Below are 16,372 nucleotides of genomic sequence, written 5' to 3'. Positions count from 1 at the left end.
TAGTGAAAATCTGGCAGAGGGTTTTGGAAGGGAAAGTCCCTTGTCTTCAGAACCTCCCTCAGGGTCACAAGATGAGTTGCATGAAATGCCAGCCTGAGATGGGCTGTAAGACTAACTGTGTTGTAAATCCAGCGAGAGAAAACTGCTCTCTGAGGTTTGCTTAGTAGCTTTGAAAGATTTAGCAGAAGAAATAACTGAAATGAAAAGTAAAATATAGAAGGAAATATAAAAGAGGTTTTTTAGAGTTTGCCTTATGGGAATTCATTACTAAATGGGATCTAAAATGCCAGAGCACCTCTCTTCTGCTCAATTAAGATTATAAAGACTTTCATTTTATTTTTGACATTTACAGAATTGCAGCCGTCACAGAGAAGAATAATCTTAATCAGCCCAATGGTCATCAAGGATATGGACTCTGCTGGTTTTATCTAGATGGATGAAAAGGTTCACAGCACAGAAAGGGAGCTCCTCTGCTGTTCAAGATGGCAGCAGCTAGTGGCGAGAGCCAGCTGCAGCGGATTATCAGAGACTTGCAAGGTACAGTGCCATGCTGACAGATGCATTCTGTGGGCTGGTCTACATCCTCCATGAGTTGTCGTGTTTTCATTTGTGTAACACTTTTGTGCAGCCATTGTGGCAACATAGTTCAAGGTGTGTGATGTACTGGTTAGAGATGTGACTGATGATTTTTGTGAGAGATGTACTGTACCTTCTGTAGGATCCTAAATTCTGAAATCCTGCAAATTTAAGCATACAAGATGAGAAATAAGTTTTACAATTAAAAAAAAAGTGCCTCTGGCATGTGCATTGTGGGCTAGGACTTTGTTGGCATGAATAGAGCTATTCTGTTACAAGACTTCCTGTGAGATAGGCAAGATGCCTGATTTTTAGACCCTCCCTTGATGGGAAGCTGGCGTGACGTCACTGCTAATGCGGGAAGGGAAAAAAACAGGAAGCCAAGCCAAACTGGGAATGGAGACCTAGAGGAAGAGTGTAGAGAATTGGATCTGCTGTTCTTGTTGCAGCAGAACATGCTTTCTGGACACCTAACTTGTCCTCCACTAGCAGTAGCCAACCTCATTTTTCATGGCTCTGTGGCAGTCAAAATTGGCAGCAGATTCATAACCTGCTAATTTTCTTGCTCTGTCTCTGTCCTGATCAGCTGCCTATACCACAGTCCAGATATTTTTATTTTTAATCTTTATTGAATATAAGGTATCTTTCTGTAAGATAAAGGAGATCTGTGTGCCTGCTAACAAGAAGGGATTTTATTTCGCAAAGTGGATCGAGTGGGACTGGGAGCTAAGGCTCACCCATGCACCTGAAATAAGTACAAAACCAAGTGGAAAGCAAACTCAAAATCAGTGATTTCTGATGCTGAGAAGTACAGCATTTTGAGGTTAGAGTGTCCAGGGAGACAACAGAGTTTGCTTTGACTTGAGATTTTCTCACCCACTACGGGTGTAGGCTTTAGGGAAGAGGAGTTGCTGCATGCTTATTTTTATGTAAGTTATTTTTGCCATTTGTGTTTGTAACCAGCACAAGCTGAATCTTCCTGAATAAAGCATGGAGAAGATAAATGTGCTGACTGAAAAGCTGTTCTCATGTTACTGATCCCCTTTAGCAGATTACATGCTTTGTCCTTTCTAATCAGAATTGTTTGTCCTGTGGCAATACCTTAACGTCCACGAGACAGCAAAAAGTTATTTCTCTTTCCTCCACTGAGGAACCAGTTAGCAATGGTCTGTTACCAGTTGTTGCTAAGTTTCAGAAGGAGGCTTTGCTCTTTTTAAGAAGAAGAAATAGTCCGTACAGTGGATTGACATAACTTGAGGTCTAGGTTTTTTATAGGTGATCTTAAATTGCAAGCATATCAATACTTTTTTTGCACTGTCATTAATACATTTTGACTGAAAGAAACTGAATACACAGGCATGATGTCCTGGCAGAAAACCCATTTATGTAGTTGTTTATGGGTTCAGTGCTATATATCTCTTGCATTAGTTAATGTTTTTGCTGTCTTGCTTTAAAGATGCTGTGACTGAATTAAGTAAAGAATTTAAAGAAGGAGGGGAACCAATCACAGATGACAGTGTCAACTTGCAAAAATTCTCCTACAAGCTTGAGTACCTTCTACAGGTAAAAAGTGATGTGTGTCATTTGTAGTCCACCATTAAAGCTAGGCCTTGTTTTCTCTTACTGCCTCTTCAGTATGTGGGGTTTAACTCAAATTATCATAAATATCCAGTTGAGTCTTTTTTTTTTTTTTTTTTTTTGTAAATGGACTGAAATGTGTGCTGCTTATTGTACTTATTACAAGTGAAAGTAGCTAAATGTAATCAAAAGGCAGTGCTGGCAGTTTGTTTGAAGAGTGCAAGGCTTTTTTTAATTGATCTGAAAGATTTGAGCTTGATTTTAAAAATATGTCCTGTTAAGTTATCTTGGAAAAACTGTACTAATGAGATCCTGACAACATTTTAATGCAAAAGAAATATAGTAAGCTGTTCACGGTGCAAATATAGTGGAGTGAGTAATTCACAAAATTTTTTTCTGGTATGTACGTGTGTGCTATTGCCACACTTGATTGCAGGTCTCTGGGCAACTGGTTGTTAGTTTGTTGCTCTTGAACAGCTGCTGAATCTGCTACAAATCTTTGTTTCAGCAGTTTTGAATGGATGTCTGTATTTTAACTAGATCCAGAACTTTATTATGTGTTGCTGTCTGTAAAGCAGCTTTTGTAACTGCTGGATCTTGTCAGTGCAGTACAATGTCTCTTTCCTTTGTGAATACAGCGGCTGAAACTAAGAGGAGTCATGAAAGCACGTGTTGCGGGGAGAGGAACAGAATTCCAAGTAGCTGTATATATTTAAGTTTTGCTCATTGCATTTTGTTTTCTTTGTTTAAGTTTGACCAGAAAGAAAAAAACACATTGCTGGGAAACAGAAAAGACTACTGGGATTATTTCTGCGACTGTCTGGCAAAAGTCAAAGGAGCTAATGACGGAATCCGCTTTGTTAAGTCTATTACGGAAGTAAGTGTATCAATAAAGCGTCATATGTGGATTGTGCTTTGGTATGTCTTTTCAGAGAGCAGCAGAAACCAGAAGAAGATAAACTGCTTTTAACATGTGGCAAAAAAAGTTGGGAATTTTTATGTTTAATTCTCATGTAAAGTATAAAAATGCAAGGTTACTCTTTTTACTAGGGCATTAAATTATATAGGATTAGATAGCCTGACTCTTACTTATTCTGAAGACTGCTTACACAAGTGAATGGTCCTGTTTGTCTCTGGTTGTGCCCTGCCTTTTCATAAACTTCTCTAAAAAGGAATGAAAAATTAAGTCAAGGATAGAGCCTGCCGTCTTTAGCGCAGCTTACAGCAGGACTTGGTTCTAAGTGTGAGAGGAAAGATTCACCATATTTGACACTTCTCTACATGATTACAAATTATATTTAGAATTTTATTTTCTTGTGGTTTCTCCTTTCCAGCTACGAACATCTCTTGGAAAAGGAAGAGCATTTCTTCGTTACTCCCTGGTTCACCAAAGGCTGGCAGACACCTTGCAGCAATGCTTTATGAACACCAAGGTGACCAGGTGAATAGCCAAGTACCTTGTTAACTAGTGGGTGTTTGCTTGGTGTGATTAAGCAACATCACCTAGTAGCTATTGAAATAAACTGAAACCCTTACAAAGGGCTGGCTTAGAGAGCTGGTAATAGGATGGGAAGGATAATAGACCTTTTGACCTGGGTCACTAGTTCATACCTATCTTAGGCTGGTAAAGATTGAAAGTTGTTACCGCTAAATGTGTGTGGAGTGGGTGGTGCTGATGCTTCTGTATGTTGGTTTCAAAGGTGACATTTTCATAAGCATGGAAGGTCCTGGGTTTGATCTTCTGAGCTGTACACCATAAGGGAGGATTAATTTGGATGTATTGTGCGAAGCCCCAGAAAGTATTTCCATATATCTCTGTATTGTCACACAGAGGAAAAGCTTGCCCCTGGCCAAGGAACACCAAAGATAGTTTGTAGTTTTTTGGAGGGGCACTTTTAGAAAAAGCCAGCTGTTTGCACAGTGTATTTAACTCTGGTTGCTGCTTTCTGTCCCTCATTTTTGATGTATTAAGTGTGTGCTTTAGGTATTTACTGTGTGATTATCCAGTGTATAGCAAATATTTTGTCTTGTCAGTGTTTTGCCCAAGCCCTAGAGTAAAAAATATTTTGTGCAGGGGCTCCTCTGAAGATATTTGAGTGGTATTCATTGAAGCTGTTTAATTTCATTCACGTCAAAGGGATGGGATGTTGGTTGGTTGATCTGCTTGTTTTCAGTTTGCATTTAGAATAGCATAACGTATAATTTTTCTGGGGTGGACCGAATAATGATATTGTGGGTCTTTTTTGCAAGTGAAACTGCTGCTTCTTTTTACTTATATTAATGAGTATTACCTCAACTTTTTTGTTTGTTTTCAAGTGACTGGTACTATGCAAGAAGTCCATTTCTGAATTCCAAAATGAGTTCTGACATTGTGGGTCATCTCTACGAGCTCACTGACGTTCAGTTTGACTTGGCATCAAGAGGCTATGACTTAGATGCTGCTTGGCCAGCATTTGCCAGGTAGAATAGAACTACTTTGTCATTTTGTATTAACCGGGCCGTAAAATAACCTGCGTGCTACAGAATCTGTAAAAACTACTAGGTCTGATCCATATCCCTTTGTACCAGTCAGAGTTTTCCAGGGCTCCATGCTACCACCATCTGGCTGAGGTGCCACCACACAGCAGTGCAATTTCTTAGAGCAAGGCTGCATTGGTTCTTGTGGATGCGGGAAGTCACAGCTACCAACCCCATAATATTTCATAGATGCCTTTGATATCCCTGTTTTGTTTTCCGTTGGCTTCAGTGGTTGTTGGCCTAGACACCAGGTGCAGTTACATCTTTTTGTATGTGGCAGTTACAACTAGATAAATCTCACATGTAACAGTAGAAAGACATATGTGTGTCTTCTCTTACATATTTTTTCTCTGTGTGATCAACAGGAGAACGCTGTCCTCGTTTGGATCTTCAGCATATTTATGGAAGCCCCCAAGCCGCAGTTCCAGCATGAGTAGTTTAGTGAGCAATTATTTACAGGTAAACAAATCGCAAACAAATATTTATGTGCCACAGTAGACCTTTAGTTAATGGCATAGTTCCAGAGAGCTTGGTAGTCTTGTGGTGACTATGACTCTTATAATGGTAAACTACAAAAAGACTTCTTAATTAAAAGTAAGGCAATTTTCCAGTAGCTGATTCAACTGAACATGTGAATCTTGTAAAGGAAAAAAACCACATATACTCATAATACCACCTGCAGATAGGTATGTTTTAATTTATCTTTTGTGCAGACAAGCCCCATTTCCTTTAAGTTGATACCTTGTAGTGTTGTGAACATAACATACAACATTGCGGTGCGTTAAGAACCCGAGTGTGCTCTCATCTGAGAGTTAAATGCATATTTAATACTTTGTAAACTTTCTGGTTTTTCACTTCTGTTCATTTAGGCCCAAGAGTTTCCCTCCAGCCCTGATGCAAATAGCTCACTAAATGTTGAACACCTCGAGGGCTTTGAAGAGATGCGTGTAGAACTTGACCAGGCTGAGCTGAGGCAGAGGGAACTTCAAGATCGTATTCACCAGCTAGAAATGGAAAACCGGGAGCTCCAGGCAGCTGTCAGCCTTCAGAAGGAACAGGTACAGGTAGAAAAGGAGAAGAGTGGTAACTACAGCGAGGAGAACTCCCGGCTGACAGAGATGATCACAGAGTTACAGAAGCAGTGTGAGGTCTCGCACTCAACTCAGAGCACTCTGCATGACCTGCAGAAGTGCCTCCAGTCACTGGAACTGAATGCCGGGGAGCAGCAGAAGGAATATTCATCAAAGCTGCAGCAGCTGGTGACCAGCAAGGAGGTCTGTGCCTCAAAACTGCAGGTGTTGAATCAGGAACTGGAGGCCTCCAGGGCTTCGGTTGCTATGAAGGATCTTTGCGTTGATGAGCTCAAAGCCAACCTGAGTTCCACAGAACAGAAGAGCCTCAACCTACTTGCAAGAGTTGATGCTGCCTTGGAGGAAAAGGGACAGCAAGCCACAGCCTGCCTTGACTCTGCCCTACAGATACGGGCACTGTTAGAGAAGCTTCAGGAGACAGAAGAGGAGAAGGCAGATATACAAAGACTCAATGACGAACATGTATCTCAGTTGAAAGCAGCAAGGGAGGAGCTGCAGCTGAAAGAAGAGGCACAGAAAGAACTGGAATCCAGATACCATCGCCTCACTGCTGACTCCAAAGAAGAGAGTGAAAAGCTGCTTGGGAGCCTGGAAACCATGGCAAAGGAAATGGATGCACTTCAGAAGGCCCTGACCCTGAAAGGAAAGGAGATGGCTGAGCTCCAGACCCAGGTAATGGGGTCGTTGGCTCAGGTGGGGTCACTGGAAAAAGATCTTGAGGAAGCAAGGAAAGAAAAAGAGAAACTTGAGGAGGAGTGTGGTAGGAGAGGAGTGCTGAAGCAGGAAGTCCAGTCTCAAGCAGAGCAACTTGAACTACAGGAGGGTCACTTAACAAAGGTGAGTCAGACTGTGCATAGCCTTGAGGAGCAAAACCGGAAACTCTTGTCTGAGAAAGAGCATCTCAGCCAGAAGGTCAAGGAGCTGGAGGAGCAGATGGAGCAGCAAAACTCTGCAGTGAGTGAAATGGGTGAAGAGACGAGGAGGCTGAAAGCAAAGAATGTAAATTTGAAGCAGTCCAAGGAGAAGATGGAAGGGAAGCTGAAAAATGTGGAAGCTTCTAAAGCTTCCCTGGAAGCTGAGGTGGCCAGGCTGAGAGCCTCTGAGAAACAGCTTCAAAGTGAGATAGATGATGCCCTGGTGTCCACTGATGAAAAAGAGAAGAAGCTCCGGGGTGAGAACAAACAGCTGGATGAAGACTTGCAGAATGCCAGGAGGCAAAGCCAAATGCTGGAGGAGAGATTAGAGGCTCTGCACTCAGACTGTGAAGAACTAAAGCAAAGAGAAGAGACCACCAAGGAGTCTTATGCCTCACTTGAAGGACAGCTGAAGAGTGCCAAACAGCATAGCTTACAAATGGAGAAAAGCCTAGGCACCTTGAAGGAAAGTCAGGAGTCTCTCCAGGCACAGCTTACAGAAAAGGAAGTAGAACTGCAAGGCTTGGAGAGCCAGTGTGAGCAGCTGAGAGCAGAAGCTGAAAGACACAGGAAGAAAGAAGAGACTCTTGAAATAGAAAAGCTCAGTGTTGAAAAGACATGCCTTCACCAGACAAAGCTTATTGAATCCCTCACATCAGAAAAGGAATCAGTGGAAAAACAGCAACTACAGCAGGCAGCTTCTCTGGAGAAGGAGGCAAAAGAGCTGGCTTCCAGACTGACCATGAGTGAAGAGCAGCTGGAGGTCAGCCGAGGGGAAGTGTCTAGGCTGCAAGTGGAAGTCCTCGACCTGCGAGTGAAGCTTCAGCAGACTGCTGATGAGAGAGAGCAGGTGAGAGGTGAGCTGGCAATCACAGAGACTGTCTTGGGTGAGCAGAAGGCACTTGTTCAGCAGTTGAAAGAGCAAAGTGAGTCACTCAACAGAAACCACGTGCAAGAACTGCTGCAATGTAAAGAAAGAGAAGAAATGCTGAAAAAAGAGCAGGAGACAGCAGGCCATCAAAAAGCTGAGCTGGAAAATAACTTGATGAACTTGAAGGAAGAGCTATCCAAGGTTAAGCATTACTTGGAAGTTGCTAGAATGGAAAACGAAGAAAACAAAGATCTCCTCCACAGGACCAACACGGATATGGCTGAACTTGGTATTCAGATTTGTGTCTTGACCTCTGAAAAGGTGGATGCAGAAGAGCGGGTAGCCCAGGCCACAGAAAGGCTCAAAGAACTGGAAGAACAGGCAACAGAGCAACAAGAGAAGCTGAAGATTGACATCTCTAATCTCAGACAGGAGAACAAAAGCCTGCAAGAGAAATTAGAGGAGGCTCAAATATGTGCCGCAGCTGTCCCAAGTCTGCAATTGCAGCTGGAGACAGTAAAGAAACAGGCACAGAGTTTCCAAGAGACCAGCCAAGAAGAGCTGTCTGCAATAAAATTTCAGATGAGCACAGAAATTCTAAATTATCAGACAAAATTCAAGGTAAATGAATGTAGTTATTATAGCTGAGGGAGCTGTGCAGGATTTCCCTCTGTTACCATCTGCTGCACCAATTACTGGGTGAAATCCTAAGGTTTGTGTTGGTCAGGCTGTGAGACTAGCATGCAACTAGCCTCAGCCTGGGAATCTGAAAATGTCTCTGCATTTGAGGTAATAACTCTTCAGAGTTTTTGGAGGTGTATAGTGTGGCCATCCAAGTGCAGTGGAGAGGCCGTGTGATACGGAAAAGCCACCCAGTAGTGGAGAGGGTAATGTTTTCTTATGTTGGCACTGAAGGTGGTGTCCACTGTAACAGTTTCCTCTGGTCCCCGCTGTGATGTTTTTCTTTTTTGGTAGGAACAGTGCAAGACCTGTTCTACACACCTGTAACACTACTTCTCCTTAAAACTGATTTTGATAAAAGCAGAAAAGACTGAGACCAGGTACTTTTGCAGTTAATTCCCTTGTGTATTTTTGCTTTCAACCACCCAAGGTAGCAGCCAAGAAGATCAAAGTTTTGCTTCCAGGGAAAACATGAGTCTGCCCTGTGTATGTGAAACCACACAACTAAAGGCTGGAGATTTTATTGTAATTTCTTCTGCCATTCTGAGATCATGTCTAAGACTGGCAGTTGATCAGAGGCTTATGCCACTGTTGGTATCCAGAAATCCCATTAATTTGATAAAATAGTGTACATTCATTTATGTTTTGTTTTCATAAAGGCTTCTTAAACCTCAGTATGGGCTATCTCTTTTGAGCCCAAGAATTTTGCAAGTTGGGCCTTCTTTTTGTTGAGATCTGTAATAGCCCATAGCAAGTGCCTAATTTCAGCCGCTGGTTTGCCACCACCACAGCTGGTTTGCCACCATGAGTTGGGTGTCTCTTTAGCTATCTTTCCTGAGCGTGACAGTGGTGCTATATTTATCCCATACGTGGCAGTAACAGCACTCATCATTCACCATGGGAAATTTCGTAGCTGAAGGAGTGGGAAGAATGCTAACTCCTGGCTCAACGTCTCTCTGCTAGGCTGTCAGCGAAGAGTGTGAGAAACTAAGAGAACAGCTTGAGGAGCAGAAGCGACAGCAGCGTGCTGCAGAGGAAGAGATTGCAGAATTACAGGTAGGTGCTTGATCTCATTAAAAGACAGACGTGTTTGTGTCAGCAGGTATTAGCGTTATAATTGAGAAGGCAGCCAGCGTTTCTGGTGAAATGAAGGGAAGAGGGGCCTAAGAAGGCTGGTTAATATCCAAGGATCACCTCCTCCAAGCTCAGGAGCAGTGCATCCCAACAAAGAGGAAGTCAGGCAAAAACACCAGGAGGCATTCATGGATGAACAAGAAGCTCCTGGACAAACTCAAACACAAAAAGGAAGCATACAGAGGGTGGAAGCGAGGACAGGCAGTCTCGGGGGGATCAGGTTGGGAAAGCTAAAGCCCTAATAGAATTAAAGTTCTCCATTGTCCTTCATGTTCCCTATAGCTTTAATAAACAACGTGTTTGTCATTTTAAATTTTTTTTTCTTTTGAAACTTCTAGGTGGTGAAAAAACTTTTAGGGCATATTTTTTTTTTGCCATTATCTTTGAGATTTTCCTTGAAAGGAGGCAAAATCTCAACAGACATGGACTAATAAGAATTACAGGCTTAATACTGTCTTACTTTAGAGTCTATCCCTTATTCAGCATGACAGAAGTAATCGGTCACTAGTACACAACTAATTAGTGTCTGCTTATACAATAATATCTTAATTGGTGGTTTGGCTTTAACTGATTATTTTAAAGCATAATTTGTGTGTCTTGGTAATTGTCCAATGCTTGGTAAAGTGTTGATTTTATATGTAAGAAAATACAGTAATTTATTTCACTAGGCTGCAAACACGAGTTTGTCTAGAAAGCTGGATGAAGCAAGAGAGCAGCTGTCTGAATCAGAATCTGCTCAGCTGCGGAAGGAAGAGGAGGTGACATCTCTGAGAGAACTCTTGGAAAGGTGGGAGTTTGGGTTCTTTACACAAGCCATTAATTGTAAGCCAAGCAAGGGGCCAATAACCAAAGAATGTTGAAAATTGCTGTGGTTTATGAAGTAGCATATGCCACAGGGTTTATATAGGGCAAATAGTGTATGGGCGCTGACAGGGAATATCAGATTTATACTTCAGATGAGAAATATGTAAAATGCACAACATATGAGTGCAAGGTTTAGGTTTGGTTGTATCATTAATTTAGCTGGTGGCGTAAATTTGTTGAATGTCTTCTGTTATGAAACTGCAAGACATTTTATAACCTTTTACCTTATAGGTTAGTCACAAAATTAAAACACCAATATTGTGGGGTTTTTTAAATAAGGAATGGAAAATTGGCACTTTCTGATAGTTTGTTTTTTCTCTCCTGTCCATGAAGTTTCAGGTAATCAGTAAGAATTATTTGAGTGGGACCACATCCTGCGTGTCTTTGTCAGGTTTCTTATCAGTTTGACGTATCTAACGTGGGGTATGTTTCCAAGGTCTGTAACGTGGGCCTGCGTGGTGCAGATTGTCTGGCAGTCTGAGATAGATCTTCACAAGGCATGGGCTCACGCAGAGTCTAACGGGTTAACCAAAGCCCATGTATTTTTACATTTTTGTGCTGATATCATCTGTCTTTGTGGGAAGACTGATGATTCTTGATCTGTGCTGACAGTTGCCAGTACAAAATCTAACTCATCAAAATATTTGAATTCAGCTAATTGGTTGAGTGAGTTCAGACCAGAAACTGGTTTGCTTCCCTTTTGTGAACATGGGGACTGAGAGAGTAGGTGTTCAATGGCCCTTTTCTGTGCAACCCGCAAATGCTGTGCAGCCTGCAGCTATAGGACTTTCCTCATTTAGCTCCATTTGCAGCTACTGCTGATGTTAGCTTCCAAGGACACTAATTTTGTTCTCAGAGTGGTAGCCATCATAAGCTTTGCTATTAGCAAGGTGTCCAAGAATTTGCTGATTGCTGCCTGTGTTCCCCAGATAATGGGTCTGTGTGCACTTTGTGATGCAGAAAACTGGAGTGATTCTGGCTAGCTATAAAAAATATGCACACTGAGAAGAATTTCACTGAAACTACTTTTCTATCAGGTTGGAGGACCCCTTTCTTCAATGGGGAAGACTTGAATGCACATGAGCTAAAAACAATTCTTAATTGCCTTTGTATTTGATCAGGATCCAAAAAGAAGCTGATGAAGCAAAAGAGAAGGTCCTGGATTACAGTGAGAAGCTCAGCAAAGTTGCAGCAGACAAAGATAGCAGCGACCAGAAGTTATTTGCTGAACTGGATGACCTGACGAGAACAAAACAGTTCCTTGAAGAACGTTTGATAGAACTTATCAGGTTGGCATCAAAATAAACAGCAAGCAGAAATTAAAATCCTAGCTTAGGATGTTAAGGGATACTGCCTAGGTGGTTCAGTCTTGCATTCCTGAATAGAAGATACAGGTAATGGCCATGTTCATCAACAGCTGAAATTTTGCGTTTCCATAACAGTCAAAAATATAACACACAATGTTATCTCCTCCTTAGTTTGCTGTCTGTTTTGCAAAAATACGTAGTTCTCTGCCTGGCATGTATTTTCCCTGCCCCCTCCCCACCCTTTTCCAAGAGCTTTGGAAGGTTTCTTGATCTATTTTTAATCCTGAAAGCTCCTCAGAAGTTTCAGCAAAGCAATTTTTACTGTGAAGGCTTCACCATCATTCAAAATGAGTTTGGTTAGCAGTAAACCAGTACTGATAATTTCTATGTGTTTTTCTTTCTTTTAACTGTGTCTCTGCAGAGATAAAGATGCTCTATGGCAGAAATCAGATGCTCTGGAGTTCCAGCAGAAGCTTAGTGCAGAGCAGAGGTGGCAGGGGGACACAGAGGTTAATCACTGTCTGGACTGCCAGAGAGAGTTCTCATGGATGGTGCGCCGGCACCACTGCAGGTCAGTTTGTTGAACTCTGTCACGCTGTTCAAAAGCAAAATTCAGTATGATTGTTTACATGGACAAAGTACTTCTTAATGTTCACCGTTCATTGGTCAAAATCATTGATATAGGACGTTACAGAGGCTGAAAGAACACGAGCTCACAGGGGATAGGCGACATTAGTGGAAAGATCCCTTGGCAGGCGTCAAGGCAAAGATCTGGATTGAACCCTGACTTGGGGAGTCTGTCAGTTTGTCAATTCTGGAAACAAGTATAGTCATACCCTACATGGTGCTTTTCTTTGAAGGACTGTGTTTTTTAAGGTGTTTATTATGCACTGCTCTGTGCATGCTGTAAAGAATATTCACTAAGATGGTTTTGCTATTGTGATAGAAGTATTCCCAAACAAATCCAACATGTTGTGCAGTTATGATTTTGGTTACTTACACTAGATATGTTCAGAGATAATTACAGATTGCAGAGTAATCTTTTAAAAAAAGTTAATATTAAATTGCTTCCTATACAGTTAGCTTGCTTGGAGTTATTAGTTGCCCAGTCTAGAGTTATTCCAATGTATTTATGTGGATACATTTCAGGGTCTTAGTGGTATGTCTGTTTTGTCTCTTCACTGTTCTTTATCCTCATGACCTGATTCATTGCGTACTGGGACTGTTTCAATTTCATATGAACACGGGGAACATTCAATGGGGATTAATGAATAGTGTAGTCATTTCTGGTAACAGCCTCCAAATTACTCATTTCTACTAAAATCTGTGAAACCTACTCATGTTTTCACCAGTACCTACTAATGATTTAAATGATTATGAAAACTAAATCATTAAGACTTCACAAATAACAGTCATCCCTGCTGGGTGCTTTTCTTGATGAAAATCTTAACATACTCATTAAAATGTAGTTGACAGGTTAATACTGAGAGACTGCAGAGCGAAGAAGGCAGGAGGGATTAATGTACACATACAATGTTGTTTCTTCTTCCCTGTCTGAAGGGGAGAGGAGTGACTACTAAGTAGACATACAGACATATTCTTATAGTCTTTACAATCAAAGAGTTTTGCTCAGAGTATGAGATTTGGCCTGTGTAATATTATTAAGCATATTTGCTTTGTATGTACTTAATATATATATTATTTATTTGTATTGCATATTTTGGTATTTAATTGGTATTTAATTGGTTTATGTATTTATATTTAAATGTATACTTAACTTTTTTTCCCTATTTATTAAGGCAGGAAGGTATGAATGTTCATTTCTGTATCCTGTTTGTCAAGAGAACTTGCGTCACCTCTGAAAGCAGTGCAGTCTGTTATGAGTTCTGCCCTGGATGTAGCATTCAGGCTTGTGCAGAAAACAAGACCATTATGACAAAGACCCAGACTCTTGTCACATCGATATGTTCCATCTGTACGTGGTACTATTCTAACACCTTTGCTTTTGAATCATTTCTAGGATGTGTGGTCGCATTTTCTGCTACTACTGTTGCAACAACTACATGGTGACAAAGCCTGGTGCAAAAAAGGAGCGTTGCTGCAGAGCTTGCTTTAATAAGCCTAGAGTCATTGTGGACAGTACAGATGACTCTGGATCCAGTGCCAACCAGGAAGGATCACCAGCGTCATTGGAATCACCTGTGTCACCATCCGAGAAGGCTTTCGGTTAGTGTATTGTTTGCATGCTGTGGAGAAATAAGTAGGGTTCTTAGATGTTTTCTAAGAATCCACATGGTCACCTCCTGCTGCAAGGACCTGCGTGTTCGTGGAGTGTTTTCAGGGTGGGATTGACCCCATCTTTGACTTTGATTGGCATTGACAGAAATTTACATGTATATTAAGTGAGTGTCAGTCAGCCTGAGATTTTCACTTGGTTCTGGTAGTTACCTAACGCTTCTGTAAGCGTAGAGGAACTGCCCAGTCTGCCCCCTTAAGGGTTTGGCTTGTTTGTCTTCCAAACAACCAGCTGATATTGTTACCATTTCTTTTCATGTCCTTTTATGGCGCAGTTGCACCCGACGATGCAGCATTTGATATCATCACTGATGAGGAGCTGTGCCAAGTGCAGGAGTCAGACTCTCTCCACAATGAAAGTCAGATGGAGAGAGATTCTCTGGATCAAAGCATGACAGATCTGTGAGTAAACATTGCTTCATGGAGATAGGGGGCTCTTCTGGGTTTTGTTTGGAGCGTTGGGGTTCTTTTTCCATTCAGTGAGTATAGCCAACCTCTGCATAAAGAGAAGGCACTTCTGTTCCCAGCCACGTGTTCAGCAGAACAGAAAATAATTTTGGCCTGTTTGCACAGTCAGCATCGAATCTAGTAGCAAATCTGAACACCTTCATCCTCTCCCTCCACCTGCTGCACCACAGCACAGGGGAGTAGTTCCAGTTCTGTGCTGTCACCAGGCCAGCTGTCACCATTAAAATCAGCTTGCTGGTCACACTGGATCACTGGTCATTAAATTAGCAATGAAGAGGATCTAAGGCCATCTGACTATCTGAGTACTTGGTTTGCAAACTATGTTATAGTATTATAATTTAATGAATATCCTTGTTTATACAAAACATTGTTTAAGTGTCATTCAGATATTTTAAAATATTTTGCAAAAATTCTGTTCTGTAAAATAGATATCTTTTAAAAACTTTTATATATTTGAGAAGAAAAAAAAAGAACAGTTTCACCTAAATTCTGTACTTGTTTTGATTCTGAGCAGAAAAATAAGCGTGATAAATCTAAATGCTAAACTGAAAATAGCCACAGAGTAACCAGCCTGCTGCTGAGAAAGCAGACTTAGACTCGTTTGCCCTCAGCAGACCCATTTCCGGCATAAACCACAGTGACTTGCAGTTTGGGTAGAAGGCAGACTGTACAGACTTGTTTATTTGGAAAAAAGCTTTTCAAAATTCTACATTTTTGTTTCTTGGTGAATAAGTTCTATGTATTCTGCCTATTTTGTATACTGTTGATGCTGACAGTATATTAATGTTTATCATGCGTTGGGTAGACGTGAGGGAACTGAGCATCACAACGCTCTTGTGAAGTTAGCATTGCCTTTGTGTTGCAAAGGGACAATTTGCAGTGGTGTTTGTTTTAAGAAGAAAAAAGTGTCATGTACTACTGCTTTGAATTCATGCTGTCTACAGGGGGATATCACAGGTGAGTTAGTTCTGGAGAATACAACCAGGAGAAAAGAAATAAGTGTGTATCACCGTTTTTTTCCGTTTGGGATTGGGCTAGGTTCCCCTTGTGCCACAAAGTATTCAGGGTGGCCAGTAATGCTGGAATACAACTCTTGAAGGGCACCCATGCAACATCCTACTTGGGCCTTGTAAACTTTTAAAGGCTGTCCATCTCCCCTTGTTCACAGATTATAGGCAGGAAAGACAAGAAATAGTGTTCTATCTTCTGTTGCTCTTGGTTCATTAGTACTATGAGCTGAGGGGAGAGTCCTGCTGTGGTCACACTTGGAGATTGAGACACACTTTGCAGAGAAGGCAGACCGCACCTTCCCTTCCCTGTGACAGACATAATGTTTGAAAGGTCTCACTAGCCTGAACACCAGGGGAGAATGCAGTAGAGCGGCCTTCTTACACCGGGGATGGCTTGAGCATCTGATGTTGATGGTGTGGTTTTGTGTTATGGGAGAGATGCAGAAACTGATACATGAGTCAGATGATGGTGTGGCACCTCTGGTACATGTTGAAGAAAAAAAGCAGAGTGCAGTGTTGATTGTGATGGCGTGGAAGATTTCTCACTTGTTTCTGTGGTGAGCCTGTGTGTCCCCAAAGCCTAAGTGTAGCTTAGCACCCAGGCATATGATGCAGCATTTGATACCACAGGTGTCTGAGAGTAAACATGGCAGAACCACTACACCAAATGTGAGCAAATGTTCCACTAACCCTCTGTCCTGTCTTTGACAGCACCCCATAGCAGATGTACTGATAATTTCCCAGTGTGTTTTCTCACAGCTTCCAAGGATCTTCAGTTCAGGCACTTTCTGAGCTACTGGTTTCAGTGCTGCAGATTTCCTGGCCATACTGGACTGGCAGACTACTCTGACTTCATATAGACCTTTGACATATTGTGGAAATTAAATGCCTGTAATGTTGCAGCAGGAGAATCAAGATCATAGATGGCAGAAGTTTAAAAAGTTGTCACTATTCTGGTACAGAGACAAAGAGTTTATTCACACCTTGGTGCTGCTTTTGGTAAAAAGAACATCACAGCCTGTCTGCACTGTGGTCTCTTTGGTTTAGATTCTTTTTTCTTAATGAC

General features: G+C 41.6%; 1 protein-coding gene across 1 annotated transcript; it reads left to right on the top strand.

The window, feature by feature from the left end:
• Positions 1-482: 482 nt before the first annotated feature.
• On the top strand, positions 483-14,234 carry FYCO1 (FYVE and coiled-coil domain containing 1). Its single transcript, XM_010084755.1, has 13 exons — positions 483-537; positions 2,033-2,139; positions 2,906-3,031; positions 3,489-3,595; positions 4,471-4,614; positions 5,037-5,130; positions 5,541-8,168; positions 9,192-9,284; positions 10,031-10,149; positions 11,348-11,515; positions 11,955-12,104; positions 13,554-13,759; positions 14,104-14,234. The coding sequence occupies exons 1-13, from the start codon at positions 483-485 to the stop codon at positions 14,232-14,234; spliced, it is 4,128 nt and encodes a 1,375-aa protein (XP_010083057.1).
• Positions 14,235-16,372: the final 2,138 nt, after the last annotated feature.

The sequence above is a fragment of the Pterocles gutturalis genome, unplaced genomic scaffold, assembly GCF_000699245.1.
Source record: "Pterocles gutturalis isolate BGI_N339 unplaced genomic scaffold, ASM69924v1 scaffold11675, whole genome shotgun sequence".
In the NCBI taxonomy this organism is placed as follows: Eukaryota; Metazoa; Chordata; class Aves; order Pterocliformes; family Pteroclidae; genus Pterocles; species Pterocles gutturalis.
This window is presented reverse-complemented; position numbering and strand designations above follow the sequence as displayed.

Excerpts from the sequence above, each read along its gene's own strand:
- FYCO1 (XM_010084755.1), top strand. The coding sequence starts at position 483 with ATGGCAGCAGCTAGTGGCGAGAGCCAGCTGCAGCGGATTATCAGAGAC. Across the intron at positions 538-2,032 it reads GATTATCAGAGACTTGCAAG|ATGCTGTGACTGAATTAAGT; the intron begins GTACAGTGCCAT and ends CTTGCTTTAAAG. Across the intron at positions 3,032-3,488 it reads TTGTTAAGTCTATTACGGAA|CTACGAACATCTCTTGGAAA; the intron begins GTAAGTGTATCA and ends TCTCCTTTCCAG.